This window comes from Nicotiana tomentosiformis, chromosome 1, assembly GCF_000390325.3.
Source record: "Nicotiana tomentosiformis chromosome 1, ASM39032v3, whole genome shotgun sequence".
NCBI classification, from domain to species: domain Eukaryota; kingdom Viridiplantae; phylum Streptophyta; class Magnoliopsida; order Solanales; family Solanaceae; genus Nicotiana; species Nicotiana tomentosiformis.
Genome location: NC_090812.1, coordinates 112121968 through 112147562, shown reverse-complemented (window position 1 = coordinate 112147562; position 25595 = coordinate 112121968). Strand labels below are relative to the sequence as shown.

Below are 25595 nucleotides of genomic sequence, written 5' to 3'. Positions count from 1 at the left end.
GGCTTGGAATTTCACACTTTCTCAAATTCCAAACCCACAAATACACGACCTAGCTTTGAACATATCTTGAGAGAGAATACAAGTTTTGGAAGCTAGAGTTATTTCACACATATTTTGGTATTGAAGATTTGAAGCTTTTGGTTGATAATGTCTTACTCATTTATTCGCCGTTGTCGGGGAATACGGTTTTAAAATTACTATTTAGTGTGTGCTTTACTTTACGTCTTCTTCTATTCCATCACACTTTGATTGCTTTGCTTGCTGTCACTGGGAAAACATGGGCGAGTCAGAAGAAGAAAACATTTTTGCGGATATAGATGAGTATATTGAGGATACAAATGCCATTGTCCCTTTAAGAGTTGATGCTGCCACCTTCAAGGTGGAATACAGTCTAATCCTAATGATCAAGGAATAGGGGTTTGTTAGAAATTCCATACATGATGATCCTACACAACATCTCAGAAACTTCTTGGGTGTGTGTGCGATGCACAAGCAAAATCACATTTCAGATGATGCCATAAGGCTGAGGGTGTTCAATTACTCTCTATTTGGAGAGGCAAGAGAATGGATCCAAAATATGCCACCTAATTCCATTCATACTTGGCCCCAACTTTTCCGAGCTGTCCTAGCTCAATGGTTCCCGCAAAGCAAGAAGTCCGAGCTTCGGGATAAAATTTTCTTCTTCAAGCAACTACCGGGAGAGCATCTGCATGAGGCATGGGATCAATTTAAGCTATATCTAGTGAGGTCACCGAATCATGGTTTTCCGGACAACATCTTGTTGGAGAAGTTTTATATGGGCTTGGATCCTATGAATCAATCCATAGCCAAAAATGCAGCTTATGGATCCTTTATGGATAAAACATTTGCAAGGGTCACACAAATCCTTGACAAGATGGAAGAACATAACCAAGCTTGGCACTCGGAAGACACCACGAGTGGAATTGCATATGGTACACCATCCTTGACTAACATGATTAAGGAGAACCAAGAAAGAGATCAAGTAATTATCATGTTTGCAACCAACATTAATGAGTTGACTAAGATGTTCACTAAAGGCCAAACAAAAAGGGTGAATGTTGTGGAAGATGTGCAACCCTTGCCAAATGAGGATTACGAAGAAGCAAATTATGTCAACAACTCCCAAGGTGGTTACCAAAGACAACCCTACCAAGGTTCAAGACAACAAAACTAATGGAGGCCTAACCCGCAAGGGCAAGGCCATCAACAGTGGCGAAATGATAAAGGTAGTTCAAATAAAGGTAATTGGAGTAACAACAACAACAACTATTCAAATCGGAGTTCAAACCCCTATGTTCCACCAAAGGGAAAATATTTTAACTCTCCGCATTGGAAGGAAAGTTCTTCAAGTGAGTACAAATTGGAAAACATGTTTGAAAGAATATTACAAAATCAAGAAAGATCTAACACTTCAATGAAGAACATGACCGAGCTTGTGAGTTCTCACACCGCATCCATACAAAAGTTAGAAATGCAAATGAGAGATCTATCAAGAGAGCAAAATCTGAACCAGAAGGGCACACTCCCGAGTGACAGAATAGAAAACCCAAAAGGTAATGGGAGTGGTACCGCTTCTCATTGTATGGCAATCACAACTCGAAGTGGGAAAATACTTCAAGGAGAGAATGAATAAATAGTCGAAGTGGAAGATCCTGAACAAGAGGTTGAGACACAAGTTGAGGTGCCAATTGTTGTTTAAGCCCAAAGGAAGTGAAAATTCAAGAAGTGAACCGTGAAGAGGTTAAGGAAAAGGTAAAAGAGACACCAAAAGTTCTAGAACCAGTTCATATACCTCCTCCTCCTTTCCCTCAAAGACATGCTAGGAGGGTTGATGATAGCAAACTTGAGAATTTCTATGATATTCTCAAGAAATTATCGGTGAACATTCCATTTGTGGAAGCATTTCAAGAGATGTAGGGTTTTGCTAAGTACTTGAAGGACTTGATCACAAAGAAGAAAACCACCAAGAATGAAGTTGTGAATGTGCCTCACCGATTTAGTTCTATCATTGTAATAACCACCGTTCAAAAGAAAGAGGACCCGTGAACTTTTACCATTCCATGCACTATCGGGTAGCACAATTTTGCACGAGCTCTTTGTGATAATGGGGATAGCATCATCTTAATGCCTCTTGATATTTACAAGAAAGAGGTCTTAGGTATGCCTAGGCCTACAAGTATGAGGTTGCAAACGGCCAACCGTTCAATAAAGAGACCGGTGGGAATTGTTGATGATGTTCTTGTGAAAGTGGGGAAGTTCCTCCTCCCTGCCGACTTTGTTATCCTTGGCTGTGTTGTTGATAAAGAAATCCCTATCATCTTGTGGAGACCATTCCTTGATACCGTAAGAGCACTCATGGATTCAGAACGAAATGAGATAAAGTTCCGAGTTAATGACGAAGAGGTTACCTTTCAAAAGAGTAAGGGTATGAAATTTCCACATGCATACGAAAGCATCTCATCATTGATATTGTTGATGAGGTAGAGAAGGCAATCGAGTTGAAGATGGAAGAATAATGCCTTGGTGAGGCATTGGCGGCTATTTTGGTAAATTTTGATTGTGAAGACATGGAAGGATACATGGAACCGTTAAATGCATTAGAAGGGCTTGGGTCCTACACTTATGCACCAAAGAAACTTTTTCTTTACTTAGAGAATAGAGTCACTCCTCCCGCTAAGCCTTTAATTATCGATCCGCCACAACTTGAGCTCAAGCCACTTCCACCGCACTTAAGGTATAAATTTCTTGGCTGTAATGAAACTCGACATGTAATTGTTTTTTCCTTGTTGAATGATGTGTAGGTTGAATACTTGTTGGATACCTTGAGGGAGCACAGACATGCCATTAGGTGGACAATAGCAGATATTGGAGGAATTCCCGATGGAATTTGTGAGCACAAATACAATTGGTGCAAGAGAGCAAACCTAGCATGGAGCATCGAAAAGGTTAAATCCTTTCATGGAAGAGGTGGTGAAGAAATAAATCATAAAATGGTTGGATGTCGAGGGTGTCTAACCCATTGCCGATAGTCCTTGGGTGAGTCCGGTGTAATATGTGCCAAAGAAAGGAGGCATGACCATGATTCAAAATGCCAAGAATGAGCTCATCCCAACGAGGACGGTGACCGGGTGGAGAGTTTGCATGGACTACCGGAAGCTCGATAATGCTACTTGGAAGGACCATTTCCTTATGCCTTTTATTGATCAAATGCTTGATCGGCTAGCGGGAAGGTCATTTTATTACTTCTTGCATGGTTATTCTGGCTATAACCAAATCAACATCACCTTAGAAGATCAAGAGAAGACAACATTCACATGCTTGTATGGGGCCTTTGCCTTTAGCCGTATGCCATTTGGGCTATCCAATGCCCCGGCTACCTTTCAACGGTGCATGATGTCAATCTTCTCGGACATGGTAGAGGATTTCTTAGAGGTGTTTATGGATGACTTTTATGTAGTTGGTGACTCTTTTGAGCATTGCCTTGACAACCTTAGGTAAGTTCTCAAAAGATGTGAGGAAACCAACCTTGTGCTAAATTGGGAGACGTTCCACTTCATGATGGACGAGGGTATTGTTCTGGGCCACAAAGTTTCCAAGCAAGGCATAGATGTTGAACAGGCAAAGATCGAGATCATTTCCAAGCTTCCTCCTCCCACTTCGAAAAATGGTGTTCGGAGCTTTTTGGGGCATGCCGGTATTTATAGGCGTTTTATCAAGGAATTCTCAAAAATTGCAAGTCCCATGTGCAAGCTCCTTGAAAAAGATGCAAAGTTTGAATTCGATGATAAGTGTCTCAAAGCTTTTGAGGAATTGAAAGCGAGGCTCACCACGGCACCTATTATTGTCACACCTGATTGGTCTCTTCCATTTGAACCCATGTGTGAAGCTAGTGGTATAGATATAGGAGCGATACTTGGTCAACGGTATAACAATATCCTTCATCATGTCTACTATGCAAGCAAGATACTCAATGGCGCATAAATGAATTACATGGTGACAGATCAAAAACTGCTTCCATTTTCTATGCTTTCAAAAAATTCTGGGCCTATTTGATGCGGTCCAAAGTGATAGTTTACCCGATCATGTTGCTCTCCGCTATCTTATGGCAAAGAAGGATGCTAAACCAAGATTGATTAGGTGGGTTCTTTTGTTACAAAAGTTTGACTTCGAAGTCAAAGATCAGAAAGGAACAGAGAATCAAGTTGCAGACCACTTATCTAGGCTTGAATAGGCAGGGAGACAAAAAGAAGATCTTGAAATAAATGATGCCTTTCCAGATGAGCACATATTGGCATTGTCTAGAACCTTCACTCCTTGGTATGCCGACAACGCTAACTTCTTGGTTAGTGACCTTATCCCCGACGGATTGGAAGCTTATCAAAAGAAAATGTTCATGCGGGAGTGTAGGCAATACTATTGGGAGGACCCTTTTCTGCTCCGAAGTTTGCACTGACAACATCAGTCAGCGTTGTGTTCCGAAAGATGAGGTAATGAAAATTCTCAAAGCATGTCATGACTCCCTACTTAGGGGCCATCATGGTGGAAACCGTACTGCGACAAAAGTGCTTGAATATGGCTATTATTGGCCATCGATCTACCAAGACACAAATCAAATGGTCAAGGCATATGATCAATGTCAAAAATAAGAGTCAATTTCTAGAAGACATGAGATGCCTATGAACTTTGTGATGGAGGTCGAGATCTTTGATGTGTGGGGAATAGACTTCATGGGTCCCTTTGTAAGCTCTTACGGCATGACATATATCTTGGTAGCAGTAGATTATGTCTCCAAATGGGTCAAGGCAATCTCATTGCCCAACAATGAGGCCAGGAGTGTAACCGCTTATTTGAAGAAGAGCATATTTATGCGGTTTGGAACCCCAAGGGCCATCCTCAGTGATGGTGGTTCTCACTTTTGCAACAAGACTTTCACCGGGCTGCTCGAACAATATGGAGTCAAGAACAAGGTGGTCATCATTTATTATCCTCGGTCGAGCGGCCAGGTTGAAGTTTCCAACAGGGAAATCAAAAATATCCTAGCAAAAATTATTAACGCAAACAGGACTGACTGGTCAAGGAAGCTAGATGACGCATTGTGGGCATATCGCACATCATTTAAGACTCTCATTGGCACCTCGCCATACCGGTTGGTTTTTGGTAAGGCATGTCACTTGCTAGTGGATCTTGAACACAAAGCTATGTGGGCACAGAAAAAGTTGAATCTTGACTGGGCCAAAGTTGCTAATCTACGAATGACAAAACTCAACGAGATGGAAGAATTTCATCTTCATGCCTATGATAGTGCAGCCATGTATAAGGAGAGAATGAAGTTTTTTCATGACAAGAAGATTTTGAAGTGGGAATTCAAATTTGGTGACTTGGTATTACTCTTCAACTCAAGACTCAAGTTATTTCCGGGAAAATTCAAATCCAAAGGGTCTGGCCCGTTCAAAGTTGTGAATGTGTCTCCCTATGGTGCTATTAAATTGGAGTCTGAGGACGGGACTCGAACTTTCAAAGTAAATGGCCAACGGGTCAAGCATTACATCGGAACCACAGAAGAAAGGCACTTGGTAAAACAATACACACTCAAGGATAGTCCTACACCAACCCTCACCACCGATTAGCCAAAATGGGGACAACATCGTCATGTCGCGATGTTAAATCAAGCTCTTCTTGGGAGGCAACCCATGCGTGGTAACACTTTTTGGTTAGATTTTAATTTCTGTAGGTTTAGTTGTTAGTGTTGAGTAGTTTGGCGTGTGTATTAGAATGCATGTAACCCAAAATACAATGAAACATGATGCAAGGGAAGAGGAAAATGAAGGAAAGTAAGACATGTGGTCTGCAGCAACATATGCGGTCGCACAATGGCTTTGTGGACCGCATAGTGGTCGCAGACACACTCATAAGAAGATGCAATTTGGGCCTTAAAAATTATATGAGATTTTTCTTTCTGCGGCTCGCATAACGATTATGCGACCACAGAATCGATCGCAAAACTGGTTTGCCTCATGCAGTCACTAACTCATCGCATAACACATATGCGACCGCATAATGTGCTATGCGATGCAGTTTCTCACCGCGGACCTCCCAGGTATTAAAACCCTAAATCACTCTGCATTTCAGTCACTCATTCACAGTCTCACACACATAAGCACTGCATAACACAAAAGCAAAGATAAAATTAAAAAGAAAAAAAAGACCAAATACATTGAAACAACAACACAAAATCACAAAAAGAAAAAGGAATTGAAAAGGAAGGGGTGACATGTTTCATGCTTCAGGACAAAATCTTCAAATCATCTGCTATCTGGTATGTAAAATTCCACCCTTACTCTTGCTTGATCAAATTGAAGAATAACATATGCTTTCATTCCCATTCCCCCTTCTTCTCAATCCCTTGATGTGGGTATTCATATGTGCATGATTGAATTGAGAATCATTGTTTAGGGGAAGAATTTATGATGTGGGCGAATTGGAATTTAGGGATTTAAAACTACAGAGTAGGAGTAGAAGAATAGGGGTTGGGAAATTTTGTTCCATGACTGAGTGTTGCTATTAGAGAACTCTGTATCTGAGACTGGGTAGGAAGACTTTTCTTGACTGAACACGATGATCTTTGCGGTCCGCATAACTGGTTTGCGGTCCGCAAAGTCATCGCATTTTTTGCCCTAGGTAGGTTTCTAAAAGGGACTTGTGTGGTTGGATTCACGACCGCATTAATGTTTCGTGGACCACAAAAGTGCCGCACACTGAGGCAGTTAATTTGCCAAATTTGAAGAACAAAATGCGACCAATCTGTGGTCACATAAGTTGTTTTGCGGCCACTTCTGCGGACCGCATATCCTACTTTGCTTCCAAGGGGTGTATTATGTAATAGGTTTGCAGCTCGTAGAGTTGTTATGCGATTGGATACATGATCATAGATACCACATGACTCTTTTATTTCCTCTCAATATGTTTCCCTCGCTATATCAAATACTAACTCATTGATTAATTGACAGGAATGGCACCAAAGATATCCCTCGCATCGCAACCACCTCCCACTCGAAGAAAGAAACGGGTTGCTGCTCTGAGCCAACAAGAACATCAATCCAAACGCCCATGGTCGGACACAACCAGAAGTGCATATGAGCATTCCTCCCAGTCTGAAAAGGAGGAAGCACAGACTGATCTTATGCCATATGTTGACCTTCATGTTAAAGCACGCTGGAAAATAGGTGAACATCACAGGTTTGGGGTTTCCGGCTCTTGGAACATGTACAGAGATGGCTTAGCAAAGAGAAAAATCCTTGAAGAGAAGCAGCTAGACTTGACGGCTTAAAAGAACATTACCCTCATGTGCTCGAAAATATTAAAGATAGGAAATGGGAGTTATTCACTCAGTTTCCAGGGGAGTACAACGAGACGCTCGTTAGGGAATTATATGTTGCATATGTTGCCTCCAGGAACGCTGAGCAGATGTGAAATCGTAGATTCTTGCAATATTTCCGAGTTCAAAGGGTTCAATTACTTTGTGATACCTCGTCGATCAATGATATATATTTTGAGGATTGGGATCCAGGCACGGCTAAATATGATGCAAAAATTGATATTAAGGAATCCGAGCGTGCTTGGGTTACCTCCGTCATAGCCAATGGAACTCCATCCTGGATCGCTCCGCGCCAAAAGATTCTCAAGAGGGATCTCACCCAAGAAGGTCAGTATTGGCTCAGTTTGGTCTGCTCTCGTCTAATGCCTTCTAGAAATGAAACTGACATAAGTATCGAGAAGGCAATCCTTATTGCATGTATCATGAAGGGTATCAAAGTTGATATGGGAGAGATTATATTTTGTGAGCTTGGGATCCGAGCAAATCATAAAGAAACATCGCTCCCCTTCCCATGCTTGATCAATGCTTTGTGTAAAACTGGGGAAGTTCTTCTTATCCCCAAACATGACCGTATCGAAAAAGCTTTTCAAGATATTGACATCACCCGGATCAATGAAGTTGCAGAAAAAGTGATAGAAAATACACCAAAGCCCTCACTCACTCCTCCTCCAGACTCAGCATGACCTGTTGCTCCATCAGTGCCTGACACTCCTTCCACACTAGCCACCTCTACATCTACTTCCAGACCAACCACTACACAACCACCTGCTTCCTCACCTGCACTCTCAAACCTTGTTCTTCTGGCACAACATGCTAATGCCAAAGTAGACAGATTGACGAAAGAACTTCCAGCTCTCATCCAGCAAGCATTGGACCCTATCCAAATTTCAGTGAGTGTTCTTCAAAAACAGCATCAATCACATGAAGATCAACTCAAGAACTTTGAAGTGCACCTTGAGAGGGTCGAGCGGGGTGAAGCTGGAGACATGCCTTAACTCCAAAAGGATGTAGCTGAGATGGAGTCAGAGCTGCACAAGATGTAGAATCTGGAGTTTGAATTGACCTCCCTTCTTCCGGAGGAAGGGGAGCAGGGCACTGGTACCTCCCACATTGTGAGCCTTGACCTTGATTTCACAAACCTCATGACAGCTCCGGTGGCCCATGGTACTAAAGCTTAACAAGCTTCGGACTCTATTGTGAACATTGATACTCATTCAGAAGAGGAATTCGGATATTCTGAGGGGGATACTTATGAGGGGAAAATTGATGAAGAGGAAACTGATGAGGAGGGATTTCTTGATAAGGATGATGATCAGTGGGACAACATAGGCAAACAAATTGTTGTTTCTACAGATACACCGGGTGAGGAAGAAGCCAATGTGTAGACATCCATTGTACATTCCATTGCATACATGGTCGCCAAAGCCACTCCCATGACCACACAACCATCACTAGGTGAGGCTAGTAGTTCCCAAGTCATATGTTCTACCCGCTGCCTCCACAGTGTCAGCATCCGACCCCACAGCTGCCTCGGATGTTCCAGCCCTTCCAAGCGCCTAGTGTGCCCTAGGAAGCCCATAAACTTTGTTCTTACTTTCTCAATGCATTGGGGACAATGAATGCTCTTTGGTTGGTGGTGGGGTACTCATATTTTTGTTTGAAACTTGTATATAAACTCTTTACCTTAATAGTGTAGATTTGTATATAACAATAAATTCCCCTTGGTTTTTTTTATTGGGTTCTTTTCCAAGGGTGTAATAGCAGAACCATGGCGGTAGCACAAAACGTTTTGACTTGTTTGGTATTTTTGTTCTAGCTTCAAGCATGTGATAAGTTTTTATTGAATAAATTGCACCTTTCTAAATTCTTAAATAAACAGTTAGTCAATATTGTGAAATTGAGGCTCGCTCTTTGACTTTGTGCTTTCTTAGAATCTCAAATATCATGTGATGAAGCTTTGAGTTGCCTTGTATTCACTTGAGGGTTGAAATTATGCCGAGTCAAATAGTGCATGCATTGTGAGTGAGTGAGATTTGTATAAATAATGCATGTGCTTAACTTGTGATGTCTAGAACTTGCCCGGTTGGTCTTTTAATGCAATTCTCATATTAATTATTGGGTGTTGAAATGATCTTAGGCTCTCTTTGTGATTGCTAACTAATTTTTAACCAAATTGACCTCCCTGGTACATATATTATCCTAGTTACCCCATGTTGATCCTTCAACCTTTTATTTGGCTACCACATTACAAACATTTACTCGATTTTGCGTTCGTTAATTATAATATGAGGTTGTTTATGGTGAGTATTTCTAGATTTTCAGGGAAATGAAGTCTTGAAGAGAATTGAAATCAAATGAAGTGAAATTAAGCAAAAGAGACTTGAAACAATGCAAAATCCTTCAGTTATTTTGCATATGCGGAAGACATGTCGCTTATGCGATCTCGCATCTGCGATATAAGACTTGCATCTGCAGAAGAAGACCTGGCTAGCAGAAATCCTATCTGTGATTGGCATACCACATCAGCGGTCGCGCTTCTGCACTTTATGTCCGCATCTGCGCAGGGAGGTCCGCTTCTACGGAAGTAAACATTGTTCAAAAAAAATGCTTTTGCGAGTGTGTATCCGCATTTGCGGAGCCGCACTTGCGTTGATGCTCCCACAGGTGCGGTCAACGGGCTTCAACTATGGACAGGTTTGGCATTTTACATTTTCTCAATTCCAAACCCATAAATCACGACCTAGCTTATTGGAAACAGATATTTGGCATATCTTGGGCAGCTTCGAACATATCTTGAGAGAGAATACAAGTTTTGGAAGCTAGGGTTCTTGCACACACACTTGGGTCTTGAAGATTTGAAGCTTTTGGTTGAGAATTTCTTACTCATTTATGCTCATTTCTTCATTTCCTTAATTTATATTGTATATTTAAGTGTGTAGTATTTTTTTTCCAACACTTGAATCTTGTTTATGGGAATATTCATATTTAAAGTATGGATTAAATATCTTGTTGTGCTTATGTATTGAACGATTTTTAGTTATATTGAAGTGAGCTATTGTTTCTTTAATTATTCTTGTTCTTTAATGTTTCCAAAGGGATTATCTAACCCTAGGACTCGCCCATTTATTTCGAATTAATTTTGGAAAAGATAATTTGGGGTTGGGAAAGATTAATTAACAAGAACTGAAGGCTTTAACCCTCACTTATAGATTCTATCTAGGGATAGGATTGAACTACTTGTAGCCATATTCGGTGTGCTTAATCTCTTAATTATTTTAGGGATAATTCAATTAGGAAGTCTTGTTAGTCTTTGGAAGAAGCTAATATAGAATTATTACCCGAGGCTAATTAACATAACCTCGCTCATATTTGTAAAATCGTAAAATATATTGGATCGTTACTTGAGTGTAATTCCCCGTGCATCCATACTTGTAGTCACTGATCATTTTACTTGCTTTCTAGGTTAGTTTACATTTCGTAATTAGCTAAAAATATTTTCTCAAAACCATTCTAAGTGTTTGGCTTAGCATAATAAGTGATAATTCCCTTACACGCCTAATCGCCTACATATTGTTCTCTATGGGATTCGACCCCGACTCATAGTTGGGTAAATTATATTGCATGCGACCGTGTCCATTTACTTTTTAGTAGTGGATTTGGACGTCTTCACCTATGCAAGTAGTAGAGACAATGTTTAGTCTCAGGCAAAGGAAGGGACTGCTTAGCCTTATGCAATAATGAGGGTAGTGTTTAGCCCTATGCAAGGAGTAAACACAATGTTTAGTCTCATGCAAAGGAAGGAAGTGCTTAGCCTTATGCAAGGTGAGGGTAGTGCTTTGCCCTATGCAGGGAAAGTAATGACTAAATGCGAGAGGGTAAAACATTTTCTTAGCTTGATGTGCTTGCGTTTGGCAACTTTTGTCATTATGAAAATAGCGATTCTGTTATGTATATGTATTTGTGGATGTTCCTGTTACGTTCATTGTGCCTGCATCCAAAGAAAAATCATGAGTTTGGGGGGGATGGTTGGTTAGTGCTCTTGATTCCTCGCCTTTACTCTTGTCTTGAGGCCTACTTGAGTCACCCTCGGTAATTTGGCTGCCATAGAAACATAATTTTCGAAAAACATGCATGTATTTGACAAATTATTTTTTAAAATGTAGTTATTTGAAATATGTGATAATGCGCAAGATCAAATAATTTAGATGAACTGGTGACTGTGACACATTTTGAGACGTGGCAACATCCTTGCTTCGGAATTTTGAGGGTCCTCCTCAAAATTCTTCCCCAGTTTAAATGCATACTTCTGGAAACACATTCCTTAGCAATTCCAAACGTGGTGAGATCGGGAAAACTCGATATCTTGTCCTAGTTTCTAACCATAGGAAAAATGAAGATTTTATTATGATATGACCGAACCCACAGGTATTCTTACGCATTCCCTCTTAAATAGGAATCGGGTCAAGCGTAGTTCTGTTACATCAGATAGAAAGCGCAAACATAATCTTAAACATAGTATCTCTTGATTGTGTCCGAATTGATAGGTTTTGGCCAAATTTCTCAATCCATCTCTGCAAGTATAAGTGCTCCTCCTATTAACACTTGGTGAACCATGTGAGCGCCCTGCCAATTGGGTGAGAATTTTCCATTTACTTCATCCTGATGTGGGAAGATTCGTTTCAACACCAATTTCCCCGACGTGAATTGCCTCAACCTAACCTTTTTGTTGAAATCTCTTGCCATTCTTTTTTGGTAGAGTTGGCCGTGACATACCACGTTCATTATTGTTTTCATAAATAAGGGCTAGTTGTTCATACCGGCTTCGTACCCATTCCGCATCACTGAGCTCGGCTTCTTGTATAATCCTTAAGGAAGGGATTTCCACTTCGGCAGGAATAACGGCTTCAGTACAATAAACTAGTAGGTAGGGAGTTGCCCCAATTGATGTGTGAACTGTGGTACGATACCCCAAGTAAAGCAAATAGTAGCTTCACGTGCCATTGTTTGTAATTGTCCACCATTTTCCTCAATATCTTCTTGATATTTTTGTTGGCGGTTTCTACGGCTCCGTTCATTTGTGGAATGTATGTTGTAGAGTTCCTATGCTTAATATTGAATGTTTCACACATGGATTTCATCAAATCACTACTGAGATTAGCGGTATTGTCAGTAATGATTGACTCTAGTACTCTAAATCGACAAACGATGCGGTCCCAAACAAAACCTGCTACAACATTCTTAGTTACGGCTTTATAAGATGCGACTTCAACCCATTTTATGAAGCAATCTATGGCCACTATAATGAACCTATGTATGTTTGAAGCAATGTGTTTGATTGGTCCGATGACATCCATACCCCAAGCGGAGAAGGGCCAACACGAACTTGTTGCATTAAGTTTGTTTGGTGGTACCCATATCATGTCAGCATGTATCTGGTATTGGTGACACTTATGAACATACGTGATACAGTCCATTTTCATAGTCATCCATAAATATTTTGCTCTTAATATCTTCTTGGCTAACGCGTATACGTGTATCTGGCATTGGTGACACTTCCATTAACGCGTATGCTTTGATAGATCCAAGTTCTACCCTGTCATATATCACTTTATTTGTAGCTGGTAAGTGTGGTAAAGTACCTGAATTGTTACGACAACCGATTGAAGTATCCACACCTGTGGTAGTTAGGCGGGCACATCGAAGTTGTGACATGATAATTCATGATCATTATACCTTTGCTGATTTGAATGAATTGGAAAAGATGGAGTTTGATGTTATTATGAGAATGGATTGGCTGGGCCTCTTGTTATGCTACAATGGACTGTTGGAAAAATGGTGTTCGTTTTAACTTTCCGGGAGAGCCCGTTAACGAATGGAAGGGCGATGTCGCAACACCAAAAGGGAAGTTTATTTCTTACCTTAAGGTTCGAAAGATGATCACAAAAGGATGTTTTTACCATTTGGTGCAGGTGCAAGATGCGGAGGCGAATCCTCCCACCCTTCAGTCGGTTCTGGTTGTTAGGGAATTTTTCGATGTGTTCCTGATGAGCTCCTGGGTATCCCACCCAAGGGAGACATCAATTTTTCCATCAACGGGCCACCCGATACACAACCGATATCTATTCCTCCGTACAGGATGGCTTCGGCTGAGTTGAAAGCTCAATTGAAGGACATTTTAGATAAAGGATTCATTCGACTAGTACTTCCCCGTGGGGATCCCCAGTCCTATTTTTTTGAAAGAAAGATGGTTCGTTAAGGATGTGTATTGATTATCGACAAATGAATAGGGTAACCATTAAGAAGAAGTACCTGCTACCAAGGATCGACGATTTGCTTGATCAATTGTAAGGCGCTAGGTATTTTTCAAAGATGGATCTAAGATCCAGATACCACTAGTTGAGGATCAAGGAAAAAGATATTCCAAATACACCATTTCGGACCAGATATGGCCATTATAAATTTCTTGTTATGTCCTTTGGCCTTAACCAACGCACCAACACCCTTTATGGATCTGATGAATCGAGTATTCATGCCTTTTTGGATGTCTTTGTAATTGTGTTCATTGACGATATATTGATGTATTCTCGATCAGAGGAAGAACATGCAGAGCATTTGCAAATGACTTTACGCACCCTCCGAAATCACAAGTTGTACGCCAAATTTTCCAAATGCGAGTTCTGGTTAAACTTGATGGCTTTTCTTGGGCAAGTAGTTTCAGGTAAAGGCATCAAAGTTTATAGTCAAACGATCAAAGCAAATAAAAATTGGCCAAGGCCCACAAATCCTATCGAAGTACGCATCTTCTTGGTCTTAGCTGGTTACTATCGCAAATTTGTGGAAAATTTCTCATTTATAGCTGCTCCATTAACGAAGTTGACGCATAAGGAAGCAAAATTCTGATGGACCGATGTTTATGAGAAGAGCTTCCAAGAGTTAAAGGACATGTTAACCTCGACACCGGCTCTGACCCTTCCTGAAGGAACCGAGGGGTACGTTATATATTGTGATGCATCTAGAGTATGCTTGGGAAGTGTGCTAATGCAACATGGGAAAGTTATTGTGTATGCCTCGAGAAAACTAAGGAAACACGAGCAGAATTACCCAACTCACGACTCTGAACTGGCAGTTGTCATATTTGTCTTGAAGATATAACGCCACTACCTGTATGGAGTCCATGTTGATATATTCACTAATCACAAAAGCTTGCAGTAAATCATCAAACAAAAAGAGTTGAATTTAAGGCAGTGAAGGTGGTTAGAATTATTAAAGGATTACGATGTTGATATCCTATACCACTCCGGGAAGGAAAACGCTGGTCGATGCATTAAATTGGAAATCTATGGGCAGTTTGCGGTATATGGAAAAGCATAAATTAGAGATGGCCAAGGACTTGTACCAATTGACCAACTTAAGAATACAATTGATCGATACCGATACCGGAGGAGTCACAGTCTGAAATGCTGCCGAATCCTCGTTAGTAACTGAAGTAAAGGCACGATAATTTGAAGATCCAGCTTTAATGAAAATAAGAAAAAGCATTTCCTCTCAAAGGAAGCAGGTGTTCGGGTTATCCGAGGACGAAGTCCTCAGATACAAGGACCGGTTGTGTGTATCCGATATTGGGAGACTTTGAGAGCAGATCATGGTAGAGATTCATAGGCCCCAATATTCTGTTCATTCGGGGTCAACCAAGATGTATCACGATCTTCGACAACTATATTGGTGAAATGACATGAAGAGGGATGTTGCTGAATACATCGCTCGGTGTCCCAATTGCCAACAAGTTAATGTTGAACCTCTGAAACCTGGAGGATTTATGCAAAACATGGACATTCCGACTTGGAAATGGGAAGTGATCAACATGGATTTCGTTACTGGATTACCACGATCACGTCGAAGGTTTGACTCTATATGGGTTATCGTGGATCGATTCACTAAGTCAGCTCACTTTCTACTAGTTAAGACCACCTTCTCGGCTGAAGATTATGCTGAGTTATATATTAGGGAAATCGTTCGATTTCATTGGGTTCCGATTTCTATCATATCGGACAGAGGTGCCCAATTTATGGCTAACTTTTGGAGGTTATTTTTAAAAGGATTGGGTACAAGGATCAACCTTAGCCCAATATTTCATCCCCAAACAGACGACCAAACCGAGCACACTATTCAATCGCTCGAAGACATGTTACGAACCTGTGTTTTAGACCTCAAAGGAAATTGGGAGGATCATCTACTACCAGTGGCGGACCCACATGGTGGCTAGCGGGTTCAACTGAACCCGCTTCACCAAAAAATAATATTGTGTATATGTATAAATTAGGATTAAAGTTGTGTAAATTTTGTATAAATATTTTATTTAAAGCCACTTGATAACTACTATTTTACGAGTAAAGTTATGTACTTCTAAGATTGAACCTGCTTACACAAAATTCTGGGTTCGTCACTATCTACTACTAATTGGATTTTCTTACAAAAACAACTACCATTCTAGTATTCAAATGACACCATATGAAGCCCTATATGGACGGAAGTGCAGATCCCCTATCGGTTGGTTCGAAGTTAGTGAAGTAAAGTTATTGGGTCCTGAGTTAGTGCAACATGCAGTTGAAAAAGTGAAAACAATTCAAAATCAATTATTGACCGCCTAAAGCGGGCAAAAGTTTTCCTCGAACAACCGGCATCGAGATTTGGAATTCGCTAAGGGAGACTGAGTGTTAATGAAGGTGTCGCCTATGAAAGGTAATAGCATGCATGCTTACTGCTATCTTTTAGCTGATTAGGGGGATCCCCTATCGGTTGGTTCAAAGTTAGTGAAACAAAGTTATTGGTCCTGAGCTGGTGCAACGGGCAGTAGAAAAGGTGAAAACAATTCAAAATCGATTATTGATCGCTCAAAGCAGGCAAAAGTTTTACTCGGACATCAGACACCAAGATTTGGAATTCGCTTAGAGAGACTGTGTGTTCCTGAAGGTGTCGCCTATGAAAGGTAATAGCATGCATGCTTACTGCTGCCTTTTAGCTGATCAGGTGTATATGTCTCCAATGGGTCGGACAAATAAAAAACTTCTTTAGTTGGCTATGCTGAAACAAAGCTTCCAACCACATGGACATGAAAGCAACTCCTCTCTGCCCTTCTTTTATTTTTTCCGTACGCAAGACGTGGACAGAGATACTATATTAACATATACTAGGAGTAATATTCTTTTATTTTTAGCATAATATTTTTTAACCATAGGATATTCCATTCCTACTGGTAACGCTAATTTAGATTCTCATTATATAGAGCCATTAAAGGAGAAAATATATCCTATCAGAAAATTTTGAAAAACTTAGCAAATAGTCACTATTTAAATAGTATCTAATTAAGTTATAGCCAGGGTTTCTAATACTTAGCCACTTTACAACAGATAAATTTTTGATAAAAATACTCCTAGTAAGTAAAATATGAAAAAACTTCATGAACATTTATTGTAGTAGACATTTATAAGCAGTTCAAACTTCATGATATTGAACTTTTACTAGTTCGAGCTCCAACATATTTTTTATGTTTTAGCTAGATGTATTTGTGCCTAATTTTCTTCCCACATAAAAACGATTATTTCTCAATTACATCCCACCCATTTTTCACTTGATTAGAGATCTTAACACCTCGGCCTTTATTTTTGCGACTATTTAAATTCCAAGCACTTAAATCTTTGACTTTAATTGTTATATATAAGGATGATCATTTTTAAATACTTTGAATTTCGTATTAATATAAAATACCGCAGAGAGAGTACACAAATTGGGCTATGGAGTAGGCGAGTGAGAGAGGTGACTTGAAAGAGGAAGCTAAATCCATAATTCTACAGTAGATAAGGCAGAGACCTGCTTTTGGTAATAATGGGTGTAAGCTAGAAAAAAGAGCTGACAGAAAGGGTGAAAGGCGAAAGAGAATGGTTTCAGAGAATGGGAAGGGACCCCTCAACAAAACACCGGTTGCTCTCCTTTTATAGCCTTTTTTTTAAAATTGCCTTTTTCAAAAGGATTTTTGGTAAAAAAATAGTTTATATTTGGCTAATTAATTTGAAAAGTATTTTTAAACAGTAATTAGTGTTTGATCAAATTTTTAAAAAATATTTTTCAATGTATTTTTTTTAAACGGCAAAGGACCAAATATACCTCTCTACTTTCGAAAATGATCTAAGAATATCTCTGGTTATACTATTGGGTCATCTATACCCCTACAGTCATACTTTGGGTTTAAATATACCCCTCATTTAAACGGAGGAACACGTGTCATCGTCATGTTGGTCAATTCTAAATATCTCGTAATAAATTAAAAAGACACATTACTTATACCCGAAATTTTTATTTTTATTTTTTTTGTAAAAACTAGAAAAAAACTGCTTTATTTTTTTACTAAAAACCGAAAAAAAACAAAAATATTTTTTTCCAGTTTTTACAAAAAAACCTGCTTTAAAAAAATTGAAAAGTATTTTCTAAAATAATATTTTTGTAAAAACTAGAAAAAAAAAATCGAAAAGCAATTTTCTAAAGCAATTAAAAACTGAAAAAAACTAAAATATTTTTAACTAAAAAATGAAAGAAAAAAAAGAAGAAAATTTTTTTTTTTTCAGGTTTTACAAAAATATTTTTTTAGAAAATATTTTTCAGCTTTTTTTAAAGCAGATATTTTGTAAAATCTGGAAAAAAATATATATTTTTGTTTTTCAGTTTTTAGTAAAAACAAATTTAGTTTTTTCCAGTTTTTACAAAAAAAATTGCTTTAGAAAATTATTTTACAGTTTTGTTTTCACTTTTTAAAAAAATATTATATTTGAAAATATTTTTCAGTTTTATTAAAGCATTTTTAAAAAAAAAAACTGGAAAAAAAAAATATTTTCATTTTTTTCAGTTTTTAGTAAAAAATGAAATTAGTTTTTTCAGTTTTTATAAAAAAAAATTATTTTTCGGGTATGGGTAATGGGTTTTTTTAATTAATTAGGAGATATTTAGAATTGGCCAACGGGACGATGACACGTGTACCTCCGTTTAAATAAGGGGTATATTTGAACTCAAAGTATGACTGCAGGGGTATAAATAACCCAATAGTATAACGAGCGATATTCTTAGACTGTTTTTGAAAGTAGAGGGGTATACTTGGCCCTTTGCCGTTTTTTAAAGAATTTTTAGAAAGAAACTATTTTTTTGTGTTTCTCAAAAATTACTTCTACTTCTACTCGAAAGCGATTTTTTTCATTCACTTCAACTTTAAAAAAAAAAGTTTTTATTCTTGAAGAAGAATGGCCAAACAGGCTATTAGGCTCTTTAGCTTATAATTATTAGGCTATTAGGCTCTTTAGCTTATAGCATGTTTGGCCAAACTTTTAAAATCTGCTTATTTTGAGAAGTATTTTTTTCAAAAGTGTTTTTCAAAAAAGTAATTTTTGAGAAAATCGATTTGTGTTTCGTTAATTAATTTGAAAAGTATTTTTGAGCAGTAATTAGTATTTGACCAAACTTTTAAAAAGTACTTTTAAATATATTTTTTTTAAAATACTTTTAGGAAGAAACAACTTTTTTCTGCATCTCCAAAATTACTTCTACTTCTATTCAAATACTTCAACTTTAAAATAAAGAGCACTTTAAAAAAAATATTTTTGTTATAAAATAAAGATAGTAAAGTAAAGACAAGTATAGAAAGAAACTGATATATTATTCAAATTTCAAACTTATGTACATAATGAACTAAAGTCTCCTCTATTTATAGAAGAAAGGAAGCTGTTATGTAATCTGCTTGTAAGTTGCTGTGTAAGCTGCTTGTAAGTTCCTGCTGCAAGCTGCTGTGTAAGCTGCTACTCTAAGCTGTTGTGCCAGATATAGATAATCTTCTACCATGGGTAATATTTATCCATAACGGAGTACCGAAAGGATAAGCTTTTTCAGGATGCTTATTTCCAATGGAGTACTAAATAGATAAACATATTTACGACGGAGTCTCATATGGATAAGCTTCTTCCGGAAGCTTATTTATAACGGAGTACTAAATGAACATACATAATATAATATATTTATAACACTCTCCCTTGAATATTCATTAAAAGATAATGTGCCTCATTAAAACCTTACTAGGAAAAAATCCTGTGGGAAAAAATCCTAGTGAAGAAAAAAGAGTACACATATTTAGTAATACGCATTGCTAGCTGCCTCATTAAAAACCTTATAAGAAAAACCCTGTGGAAAAAAACCTTAGTAAGGAAAAAAGAGTACATCATGTATTTTACTCCCCCTGATGAAAACCTTGTTTCAAATATTTAAATCTCTGCATTCCAATCTTGTATACCATCTTCTCAAAAGTTGAAGTTGGTAAAGATTTAGTGAATAAATCTGTCGGATTGTCACTTGAACGGATTTGTTGCACATCAATGTTACCATTTTTCTGAAGATCGTGTGTATAGAATAATTTTGATGAAATGTGCTTAGTTCTATCTCCTTTTATAAATCCTCCATTCAATTGGGCTATGCATGCAGCATTGTCTTCGTATAAAATTGTGGGTCTTTTCTCACATTCCAAACCACATTTTTCTCGAATAATATGAATTATTGATCTCAACCATACGCATTCCCTACTTGCTTCATGAATAGCTATTATTTCAGCATGATTTGAAGAAGTAGCAACAATAGATTGCTTTGTGGAGCGCCATGATATGATAGTACCTCCGCATGTAAAAATGTACCCGGTTTGAGATCTATTTTTATGGGGATCAGATAAATAACATGCATCTGCATAACCAACAAGATCTGTACTATCTTTGTTAGCATAAAACAAATTCATATCAAGAGTTCCCTTTAAATATCGCAATATATGCTTAATCCCGTTCCAATGTCTTCGTGTAGGAGAAGAACTATATCTTGCTAGTAAATTAACAGAAAATGTTATGCCAGGCCTTGTAGCATTAGCAAGATACATTAGTGCACCAATTGCACTAAGATAGGGTACTTCGGGACCAAGGAGTTCCTCATCCTCTTCTGGAGGTCGGAACAAATCTCTATTCACATTAAGTGATCCAACAACCATTGGTGTACTCAATGGGTGCGCTTTGTCCATGTAAAAGCGTTTTAAGACCCTTTCTGTATAGGCAGATTGATGGATAAATATCTCGTCTGCTAAATGTTCAATTTACAGACCAAGACAAAGTTTTGTCTTTCCAAGATCTTTCATCTCAAATTCTTTCTTAAGATATTCAATTGCCTTTTGGGGCTCTTATGAAGTTCCAACAAGATTTATGTCATCAACATAAACAACAAGTATAACAAATTCTGAAGCCATTTTCTTTATAAAAATACATGGACAAATAACATCATTTATGTAACCCTCTTTCAGTAAATATTCACTGAGACAATTATACCACATGCGCCCAGATTGCTTTAAATCGTACAAAGATCTTTGTAATCTGATTGAGTATATTTTCTGAGATTTTGAATATGCTTCAGGAATTTTAAATCCTTCAGGGATTTTCATGTAAATTTCATTATTAAGTGACCCGTACAGATAAGTTGTAACCACATCCATTAGATGTATTTCAAGCCTTTCACGTAAGGCTAAACTGATGAGATATCGAAATGTTATGGCATCCATAACTGGTGAATATGTTTCTTCATAATCGACTCCAGGTCGTTGTGAGAATCCTTGTGCAACAAGGCGAGTCTTGTATCTTTCAACTTTATTTTTATCATTCCTTTTTCGCACAAAAATCTATTTATGACCAACTGGCTTTATACCAGCAAGTGTTTGGACTACTGGTCCAAAGACCTCTCTTTTAGCAAGTGACTTCAATTCCGATTGAATTAACTCTTGCCATTTTGACCAATCAGATCTTTATCGACATTCTTCGACAGATCGGAGTTCAAGATTCTCACTATCTTGCATAATGTTAAGTGCAACATTATATACGAAAATATTATCCACCACTATTTCAGATCGATTTAAATTAATCCCATCACCAGTAGAACTTATTAAAAGTTCCTCACTCACTTGAGTCTCAGGTTCATTGATTTCTTCAGGGATCTCAGAACTAATTAGATCTTGGGTCTCTTCAGGAGATCCCTTCATAATATCATTTTGATCATTTGTCGATTTTCTTTTTCTATGATTTCGATCCTTAGAACCCACAGGTCTACCACGCTTCAGGCATGCTTTAGGTTCACTAGCTCTCATGCTAGTAGATGGTCCTGCTGGGACATCAATTCGGATAGGCACATTCTCTGCAGGGATATGCGACTTAGTTATCCTTTTCAAATCAGTAAATGCGTCTGGCATTTGACTTGCTATATTCTGTAAATGGATAATCTTCTGGACCTCCTAATTACATATAGGGGCACGTGGATCAAAGTGAGATAATGATGAAACTTTCCACACAATTTTTCTTTTGATTTCCTTTTTCTCTCCCCCTAATTGTGGGAAATTTGTTTCATCAAATCGACAATTTGCAAATCGAGCAGTAAATAAATCTCCCGTCAATGGTTCAAGATAGCGAATAATAGAGGGTGATTCAAACCCAATATATATTCCTAACCTTCTTTGGGGGCCCATCTTACTGCGATGTGGTGGTGCTACTAGCACATATACAGCACATCCAAAAATTCGTAGATGGGCAATATTTGGTTCATGACCAAAAACTAATTATGACGGAAAATATTTATTATAATGTGTTGGTCTGAGACGGATAAGTGATGTTGCGTGCAATATAACATGGCCCCAAACAGTAGTGGGCAATTTTATTTTCATAAGTAGTGGTCTTGCTATCAATTGCAGTCATTTAATAAATGACTCTACAAGGCCATTTTGAGTATGAACATAAGCTACAAGATGTTCAACTTTTATCCCAATTGATAGACAGTAATCATCAAAAGCTTGAGATGAGAATTCTCTAGCATTATCAAGGCGAATAGCCTTTATAGGATAATCTGGGAATTGTGCCCTTAATCGAATTATTTGGACTAATAACTTTGCAAACGCCAGGTTGCAAGATGATAGTAGGCACACATGAGACCATCTTGAAGATGCATCTATTAGGACCATAAAATATCTAAAACAAATCACTTGGTGGGTGAATAGGTCCACATATATCCCCATGTATACGTTCTAAAAAGGCAGGGGACTCAATGCCAACCTTCATTGGTGATGGTCTAGTGATCATTTTGCCTTGATAACAAGCATCACAAGAAAATTCATCATTTGTAAGAATCTTCAGGTTCTTTAATGGATGCCCACTCGAATTTTCAGTAATTCGTCTCATCATTATTGATCCAGGATGGCCCAAACGGCCATGCCAAAGCACAAAAGTATTTGAATTAGTAAACTTCTGGTTTACGATAGAATGTGCTTCAACTGTACTAATCTTTGAATAGTATAAGCCAGAAGATAAAGTTGGTAACTTTTCTACAATGCATTTCTGGCCAGAAATATTCTTTGTAATACAAAGATATTCCACGTTCATTTCATCCATTGTCTCAACATGATATCCATTTCGACGGATATCTATAAAACTCAACAAGTTTCTTCGGGACTTGGAGGAGAACAATGCATTGTCGATAACAAGTTTTGTTTCCTTAGACAGAAATACAGTAGCTCTCCCGGAGCCTTCAATCAAACTTATATTACCAGAAATTGTTGAAACATTTGCTTTTTCCTTATGCAAATAAGAAAAGTATTTCTGATCTTTGAATATGGCATGAGTTGTTCCACTATTAATTACACAAATATTTTCATGATTGGTCTTTGATCCAAACACAATTTGAGGATTATCCATATTCTTCAAAATGACATAAACAAAATAAATATGATAGTAAACATCATTTTCAAAGCATAACTTTTATTTATGTACAACAATTATATAACCATACTATCTACTACAAATAATAAAAATTAAAATATTTACATTTCTACTTATTCACTACCGATCACATGACTTGTTTCTCCTTCTGGGAGTGCAAAATAATCAGCTACATCCAAATGCATGAAGTCTAAATTATCTTCAGAAATAAAATTTGCTTCAGCATTTTTCTCTGTCTTCTTCAGGGAGGCTTGATATAGCTCAACCAGGTGCTTTGGCGTACGACATGTACGTGACCAGTTCCCTTTTTCTCCACATCTATAGCATGCATTTTCTGGCTTTGCTGCTTGCACCGCTTCATGCTTTTGTTCCTTCCTTTTTCACTGCTGGTAGTGAGGAGGGTTCTTTGGTACATTGTTATTACCACGATTAGAGTTTCCTCCCCGACCACGGTCATGACCACGACTGGGGCCACGTCCTCTTCCACGCTTAGCTTGGTGGAAGTTCGTCTCATTCACTTCAGGGAATGGACAAGAACCAGTAGGTCGGCTTTCATGATTTTTCATTAATAGCACATTATGTTGCTCGGCTACAAGAAGATGTAAGATAAGTTCAGAATACTTTTTGAATCCCATCTCTCGATATTGTTGCTACATGAGCATATTCGAGCATGAAAAGTGGTAAAAGTTTTCTCCAACATATCATGATCAGTAATATTATCACCACATAGTTTCAATTGGAAAATAATTCTGAACATAGCAGAATTATACTCAATGATAGATTTAAAATCTTGTAGCCTTAGATGAGTCCAATCATAACGTGCCTGTGGAAGAACGACCATCTTTAGGTGGTCATATCTATCTTTCAAATTATTCCACGGTATGACTGGATCTTTAACAGTAAGATATTCCATTTTCAGGCCCTCATCAAGGTGATGGCGTAGGAATATCATTGCTTTGGCACGGTCTTGGTTTGATGCCTTATTTTTATCTTTGATGGTGTCTTCCAGACACATCGCATCAAGATGAATTTCGGCATCAAGCACCCAAGACGTGTAGCTTTTGCCCGATATATCCAGGGATACAAACTCAAGTTTAGAAAGATTTGACATTATTTAGGAAAAGAAAGTTCGTACCTCTGATACTTTCAAAGTATTTTCTCGAGATGGCAGAGTCTCGTGCTGATAACGTGTTATAAAATAAAGACATTAAAATAAAGACAAGTATAGAAAGAAACTGATATATTATTCAAACTTCAAACTTATGCACATAATGAACTAAATTCTCCTCTATTTATAGAAGAAATGAAGTTGTTGTGTAAGCTGCTACTGCAAGCTGCTTGTAAGCTGCTGTGTAAGCTGCTACTCTAAGCTGTTGTGCCAGATATAGATAATCTTCTATCATGAGTAATATTTATCCATAACGGAGTACCGAAAGGATAAGCTTTTTCAGGAGGCTTATTTCCAATGGAGTACTAAATAGATAAACATATTTACAGTGGAGTCTCATATGAATAAGTTTTGTCAGAAAACTTATTTACAACGGAGTACTAAATGAACATCCATAATATAATATATTTATAACATTTGTTTTATTCTCGCAGAAGAATGGCCTTATTAGGCTCTTTAGCTTAGTTTTGAAGTGATGATCTGTGAGAGTGACCCCACCCACCCCTTCTTTCTCTCTCATTTGTTCGAGATGGAAAATTGAAAAGACTCCACGTTGACTAGTCTCTTTTCCCCATTCTTTCGTTTTGTTTAGCTTCTCGCCTCCTCTTCCGATCTCTTTTCTTTTTCCTTACGTCTTCAAGTTTATTCAAATGTCAATGTTAATGGATATACTATTATTTAAAGATATCCGGTAGAGGTAGTTTCACGTATGGTTGTTTAATTTTGTTCAACGTATAGATAAAGTTATAATTATTTTTTTTTGGTATCATTAAAATCATCATTTATTGATTGTATTAATACAGTCATAAAATTACTTTCTGTATCACTAAAATCACTAAACTATGGAGTATATGTTAATTTCCTAAAAAATACAACTTCACTAAAATTCAAATTTCTAGAACCGAAATATGAACTATAAACTGATAACTTTGAAGATCGTTTAACTTTTAAACTTTGACTATGTAAACGAATTTAACAATTGCAAGTTATTTACAATATAATTACAAATAAATGTCTATAGTATACATGCGTTGATGACCTGCATATAACTATTCAAGAAATATCAAAAATATTATCCGGAATAAAAGTTTCTGCTCCACAAACCAAATGACTTACTACAAAAATATAAATATTCTCAAACAAGAAGATGCAACCCATTGCCGGTGCAACACACTTTACAAAGTCATCACCAAAATCATTGTAAATAGGATTA

The 25595-nt window shown here is 37.8% G+C and overlaps 1 protein-coding gene across 1 annotated transcript; it reads left to right on the top strand.

Annotated features, from left to right (window-relative positions):
* Positions 1-3579: 3579 nt before the first annotated feature.
* On the top strand, positions 3580-4002 carry LOC108946211 (uncharacterized mitochondrial protein AtMg00860-like). The gene has a single exon (XM_018772907.1). It carries the CDS (start codon positions 3580-3582, stop codon positions 4000-4002), a length of 423 nt encoding a protein of 140 aa, XP_018628423.1.
* The last annotated feature ends 21593 nt before the right edge of the window (positions 4003-25595 follow it).